At 41.8% G+C, this 7,175-nt stretch overlaps 1 protein-coding gene across 1 annotated transcript in view; it reads left to right on the plus strand.

Annotated features, from left to right (window-relative positions):
• Positions 1-7,175, plus strand: part of CDK5RAP2 (CDK5 regulatory subunit associated protein 2) — a 255,327-nt gene that overhangs the window by 30,399 nt on the left and 217,753 nt on the right. Inside the window, exons 4-5 of the mRNA XM_006865676.1 lie at positions 893-1,003; positions 5,242-5,318. Of these exons, the coding sequence (XP_006865738.1) occupies positions 893-1,003; positions 5,242-5,318 (188 nt within the window). The remainder of the gene's footprint in view (positions 1-892; positions 1,004-5,241; positions 5,319-7,175) is intronic.

Raw genomic sequence — 7,175 nt, forward strand, 5'->3', positions numbered from 1 at the left:
AACTCGGTGGCACTTAAAAACTACAACAACATAGGTTATGTTTTGGGCTGCTAACTGTAAGGTCATGGGTTCAAACCCACCAGCTGCTCCTCGTGAGAAAAACAAGACTGTCCCCTAAAGATTTACAGTCTTGACAACCTTATGACTTACTGGTGGCTTTGGTAGTGGGTTTCTATGAGTTGGCATGGACTTGACTAGAAGTCAGGGGTTTTGGGTTTATTCTTTTAGAAGAGCCTTGGTGGTCCAGTGGTTAAGTGCTCAGCTGCTGACCAGAAGGTTTGTAGTTCTCCCCATGACAGACAAGACTTGGTGATTTGCTCCCATAAAGATTGTTGGTATTGTTAGGTGCTGTTGAGTCGGTTTCGACCCATAACGACCCTATGTAGGATTTCCAAGGAGCGGCTGGTGAGCTTGAACTGCTGATCTTGCGGATCAAAACTTTACAGCCCACAGTGCCACACCAGAACTCCCCATAAAGATTTCAGCCTAGGGAACCCTGTGGAGCACTTGTGCTCTGGCCTGTGTTGTTGCTGTGAGCTAGAATTGACTGGCACACAGCAGCATTGTTCTTTTATGTTTATTAACTGTATTTCTTTTGTAAAGCAACAGTTCCTCTTTTCCTTCCCTTGTTTACTTAAAATGTTGATGTGGTGCCATGATTTCTTTCCTTATTCAGTCATTATTCATTCCTGTCATCATTTATTTTGATTTAAAAATTGCTCCAAATTCAGCCAGTGGGTGCCACTAATCCAGGCTTCTGGGTTAGTACAATTGCACAGGTGGTAAGCTTTCTCTGATACTTCATATTTGAATTCCGTGGGAGCCTTTGAAGCTTGGGACCCTTGGCCATACATTGTTTGCTTTGGTTAATTCTTCTGTACTTCTTTTCCAGCAAATCACTGAACTGAAGAAAGAAAACTTCAACCTAAAGCTCCGCATCTATTTCCTTGAGGAAAGGATGCAACAGGAATTTGATGGCCCCATGGAACATGTCTACAAAACTGTAAGTGGCCCACTTTTCACTGCTGGCCTTGTGTATTTTTCTCATAGACATTCTAAGCAGAAACATGATATTTGTTCTTAGAATTAGTATGAACAAGTAGAGCTGCTTTAATTTGAATTGTTTTTTTGGGGTGCAACATAAAGATACTGTTGTTAAGTGCCATTGAGTTGGTTCCAACTCGTAACAACCCAGTATAGGGTTTCTGAGGAGTGGCTGGTGGGTTTGAACCACCAACCTTGTGGTAAGCTGTCCAGTGATTATCCTACAGCGCCACACCAGAACTGATAAAGATATTATTGTTTAAAAAAAAAAAAAAAGATTCTTGTTGTTAAGTGCTGACTCATAGTAATTCTCTGTAGGGTTTCTGAGGAGTGGTTGGTGAGTTTGAACCACCAACCTTGCAGTTCAAACCAACCTTGTGGTCGAGTGCTTATCCTATAGCACCATGCCACACTAGGACTCCCATGTATATATATTTGTTGTTAAGTGCCATTGGTTCCAACTCATAACGACCTGGATAGATAGGGTTTCCGAGGCATAGCAGGTGGGTTTGAACTGCTGACCTTTTGGTTAGCAGTGCACCGTTTATCCTACAGCACCACACCGGGACTCCCATAAAGATTTTGTTGTTAGGCATCATTGAGTCAGTACTGACCCATAGCAACCTTATGCACAGCAGAAGGAAACACTGTCTGATCCTGGGCCAACCTCACTAATGTTGCCATGCTTGAGTCCATTGATGCTGCCACTTGGCCATTCCATCTCGTTGGGGGTCTTCCTCTTTCTCTGACCCTCCACCTTACCAAACATAATATCCTTCTCCAGTGACTGGTTCCTTCCTTCACTTTAAGGAACTGATTCTCTGTCTTTTTCTCCCTTTTTAAAACTTGAATTCTGGCAACTATTTTTCTCTCAATAGCTTTTTTTTTTTTAAAGTTTTTATTGTGAGGTTTACGTGGGAGAACATCAGCTTTAATACTCTACACTCATCGTATAACCCCAAAGGGTACACCACACAGCCCTTCTCCCTTTGTGAGTCCAGTGTCCCCAGCTGCTCCATCTGTCCACGTCATCTTCTCTGTCTCCATCCTTGGCATCACTGCCTCTCTGGATAGGGTCCTGCTCTCTCCGTTCTTCTTACTTGATAGTCCCAGTGACCTCTGCTCCTGGGCTGCAAAGTCAGTCACTCTCCTCCTTTTGTCAAAAACCATCTACCTGTATATTTTCTAGTCTCACAGTCAGACATGATGGCAGTTATTCACTATTTTACCACACGAGTCTTAATTCTATTTCCTTTTGCCAGCCCAGTCCCAATGGATTGGAAATCATTCAGTGGTGATTTTACCTATCCCCGCCCCGTCTGGAACTAGGCTCCCTCTTGAGAGCTTGTAAGCCAGTCACTTCTTGCCTTTATATGCCCGCCCCCATTTTGGGTAGCCAGTGTTTATGTTGCCCGTCCTTGTCAACCCTGTGTATCCAGGGGGTGGGAGTGATCCTTGCTTTATAGATTCGTTCCCTTTTTTGAGCTACTATATCCATAAGTATAGGTAAAGTTCATCAAATTGTAGCAGGTTACTCTTTTCTTTTTTCTTTTCCCCTCTTCTTTCTTCTTCTAGTCGAGTTCTGATCATCCAGCCATTGAACCCAGGTCAGATGGGTACTATCTGCAAGTATGGGTGTTCTTGTGCCTCTCCCCTCACTTCATATCAGCTGGATGCTTCACTCTCCACTCTAGTCTTCTGTGGCCATGTCACTGCCTTTGGGCCCAGGAGTCCCCAGGTCTTGCCATACTGCTGGCCATCCGGGTTTCCACCCGGGTTCACAGAGGTCTGTTGAATGTGGTTGGACTTAGCTTGCAACTTGATTGCTGTTTTATCCCCCTCTTCCCTTATAAGTGACCTATGTGGTCACCATCCAGACCACATACCTGCTCATGTATTCCCCTTGAGTCTCAGTCTTTGAAGAAGATTTGCTCTGAGGGGTCCTCACCACTTGCCTTGATGGCTCTTGGGCAAACAGCTTGCTTGTTTTTGTAGTAATCAATCAGACTGCCATTATTGTTTCAAATTTTTCCTGCTGGTCTTTCTTTCACGAAGTATCTTCTGTTCTTCTAGCTGTCAATGACTTTTTAAAGCTACTTATTGGGAGTTGTAGAATGACTTTGCCTGAATATTTGAGTCATTGACTAATTTTGTAACTTCAGACAGGTCATTTACTTCTCTGGGCTTTTTTCTGAATCAGGTGATAACCATTGCATCACAGGGTTGTTTGTGTGCATTACAATGAGATGAAAATGAAAAGCCCCCCAGTGTATAGTCAGTGTTGGATACTAATCATCACTGTGTTACTGAGGCTTTCTTTGACAGCCTCAAGTTAGGATTGTCGGTTTTTCTGTGATGACACTATTCTGTATTCCTGGTGTGTTGCTTTTAACTGTCAGAAAAACAAAACAAAGCGAACTATTCCCATCTGAAGTCTTGACCTGGAAGTTTCTGCCTGAAAGCAAACGTTGGTTCTGAAAGTTGAAAAAATAACGACTTTCTTGAAAAGACATGAGTACAAACAATATTTCACTGCCCATTTCTTTGCTTTGCCACTAGATTAGCCCTTGGTCTGGGAATTATTCCTTCTTTTCTGAAGTTTGCACCAGTGCAAACTTTTGAAGTAGGAAAAAGAACTCTAAACGCGGATGAACTGAAATTGACTTGTCTTGAAGAGGGATTGTACTGTACTTCGGAGCTGTTTCAAGAATTGAAAAGCTTCTTATCCCTAGGACAATTTTTTCTCTCAGTGTGGGAGTGGAAAGATAATGAAGATACCATTTTTTCTGGAAGGGAGTGATAATGCAATCAACAATTTAAAGTAATATTAAATATCAGTAGTCTCTAGTCCTGGTGTGGCACTTTAGGATCAGCACTGCGCTGCTAACTGCAAGGCTGAGGGTTCAAGCCCACTATCTGATTGAACCCTATACAGGGTTTCTGTGAGTTGGAACTGACTCAATAGCACTTAGCAATAACAACAACAACAGCAACAACAAACAGTAGTCTAAAGTACTTGGTATGTAAATAAGGTGACCTTACACTTCTAGGGTGAAGTGTAGCTATGGATCAGGCAATGTCTTGCTTACTACAGTGTCCTGCTGATAAATAATAGAGGCAGAATTTGAACCCATATGCTTCCCATCCCAAAGGCCCATTCTGACTGTATTTCTTAACCTGAGCCTTTGTTTCCCCAAAGCTGCTTGGCAGCAAGGAGGAAAGCATGTCCTCTCCTATTGCAGATTTTATTAGAAGATTATTTTGGTGGATATGTTATTTTTATTTAAAGTAGCATACAGGTATTATGGAGCAGAATGTAAAATTGATATAAATTATTTAAATGAAACGAGAGGTTTCAGAAAAAGTTTGAATTTACAGCAGTTCTCTGTGAACTCTGCCCCAGACTCCCTGTCCCTGCTGTATGTATTCGTCGTATATTGTGTCGGCTACGTTTGTGGACAGGTTTGAGAAGCCCCCCACTGCTCCACTATCTCACGCTGTGATCTGTTTGCCCAATATTTTGTCTTTGGATTCTCACATGAGTTGTAAGCCTAAGGCCACGTGTGACTCCCTTTGTTCCGGTCAATGACGAGAGAAACAGTTGGTTGGAGAATGCTGCGGGGTCTGTTATAGACAGCTTGCGCCCCATGTGGTTGTGGCTTTTTGTATGTGAGTGCCCTGAAATTTCATACTGAAACCGGATAGGCCATGTTGCGACCTCCCACTTATCCATCCGCGTAGTTTATTTTTTTAAAGCTGTAACGTGTTCCTACTGTTACAACAACTACATGCATGATTGTGAACAACCAGAAGTAATTGCCTTGAAATGGTAAAAGCAAACTGTAGAATTGCTTATAAATTTGCTTGGCAGAGGGCAAACAATTTTTAAATCAGCCTCACTTGTATGGCATTTATGCCTTGATGTTTGAATTCTCTAGCTGTTAGATGCATAGAAAATTTACATAATTGTTCCAAGTCTTGAGAAATCCTGGGTTTTCTTTTGGGAGACCCACCCGTGTTTAATAATTCCCTTTTCCCTGTGCCCTGAGACTAATGAGGTTTTGAGTTTAACATCTGCCTATTACAAGCACTGCGTAGTCAGTCCATGCTGAAAGCAGTCCCCACACTCACAGGTGTCCCTGTTCACATGGCCTGTATTTCACACTGTTTCTTTTCTTTCCTACTATTACTTGGAAGAACATTGAACTCAAGGTGGAAGTAGAAAGTCTGAAGCGGGAGCTCCAGGAACGAGAGCAGCTGCTCATCAAAGCCTCGTGAGTACCTGTCACCTGTTATCAGCTGAAGCTTGCCAAGTGGTTCTGTGGGTGGAACCTACGTTGGTCATTAACAGTGAACCTTGTGCTTTTTCTGAGCCAATTACTCTCCAGTTGGGTTCAGAGGACACTCAAGGAGGTTGTTTTTATTGACTTACTTGGTTTTCAATAAATTTTACAATGAACATATAGCATACTTACAGTAAAATGAATAGACCTTAGATGTAAACCCTGTACAGGGTTGCTGTGTGATAAATTTTCGTAAAATAAACATACCCGTTAACCACTATTCAGATCTGGAAGCAGAACGTTACTAACCTCCCTGAAGCCCCCCTTGAGCTTTTAAAACTTACCCTTCTTCCCAAGAGATTACCACTGCCTCACTTTTGTCACCATCATTTAGTTTTGCCCGATTTAGAATTTTATATAAATAGGATCATGCAGTATATACCGTTTTGTGTCTGGTGTCTTTCCTCAACAATGTATTTGTGAGGTTTTTCCATGTTGTCAGTTGTTCATTCCTACTCATTGCTGCAAAAGCCCGAGGGCTTCACAGAGGTCTTTAGAGATTATTATATGTCTTGGTGATTTTCTTTTAGGGTCTATCCTTCATGGGGTTTGTTGAGCTTCTTGAATACTTATCTTTTTGCTTTTCAGGATGTTAGAAAAATTTTCTTCCAGAAGCTCTTCAACTATCTCCTCTGTGGACTTGTGTGATTGTTCCTGTTCTGGAATGCCGATAATTCTTAAGTTATTCCTCTTCACGTTGTCCAACATGAATCTTAGGTCTTATTCAGATTTTTTAAAATCTTTTTTTGTGTTTGCTCTTCTGTTTTAATCGTGTTGAGAGATTTATCTTCTAGCTCACTAGTTCTGGCTTCTATCTCTTCAATTCTACTCCTTTGCCCTTTCAGTGTATTGTCCATTTCTGTTATTCTATTATTAATCATTTGGACCTCTTTCTGTAGGTTTTGAATTGTTTCCAATGCTGTATCTATTTTATTTGATTGTCTCAGTAGTGCTTTCCTGACTTCTTCCTTATTTTTCTCAACTCCATCGTATAGTGTTTTGATACATTTTATAATCATTTTTCTGAATTCCTTCTTTGGCATTTCCAAAGCCTGCCCACCTTCCAGTATGGAGTGTAGGTCTACTTTCAGCTCATTTGCATCAGTCACTTTATCTCATTTCTGGACATGTGCTGATATGGTCATCTGCCTCTGTTTTTTGAGCATCTTCAGGGGTTATCTGTGGCCTTAATACTTAGATGGGTGTGTATTTTGGTATTTTTTTATGCTCTCTGATTACCTCCAGGTAGATGTGATTAGAAGATGGGCTTCCCTTTTCACTCTTCTTCCTTTATCTCCGTGGTTCTGTCAGGCATCTGTGGATGCTCTGATCCTTCCCACGCTTGGTCTCGCACAAGATGGCAGCACTGGGAGCAGCTGAGCATCTTGAATTAGAAAGCAATGGATTTCTTGCTTCTGGTAAAAATTTCCCTAGTTGTAAGCCTTCCAACCTTGTAAATATTCCTTAATATGTGGTTCAGAGTTCTGGCACCATTCCCTGAGCCTGTTTGGTTCGGTATTCTGTGTTGTTGCTGACGGAGCCCTTCACTGTACTTTTACCCGATCCACCATCTTGTTTGTTCCTGGATTAAGAAATTTTTTATTTTCATTTCTTTGGAAGCACATTATTTTCTGGGCAGGGACACAGATCAGCCTTACCAAGCCAGGAGGTCTTGATTGGGACTTGTTCTAGCAAAGATGGATGTCAGAAGAGACTCTGAAACTTGCTCTCCAATGTAGAGAAGCCAAAGCAAATGGAAAAATTGAAGAGGTGCAAGAGCTGAACAGG

The sequence above is a fragment of the Chrysochloris asiatica genome, unplaced genomic scaffold (assembly GCF_000296735.1).
Source record: "Chrysochloris asiatica unplaced genomic scaffold, ChrAsi1.0 scaffold00081, whole genome shotgun sequence".
NCBI classification, from domain to species: domain Eukaryota; kingdom Metazoa; phylum Chordata; class Mammalia; order Afrosoricida; family Chrysochloridae; genus Chrysochloris; species Chrysochloris asiatica.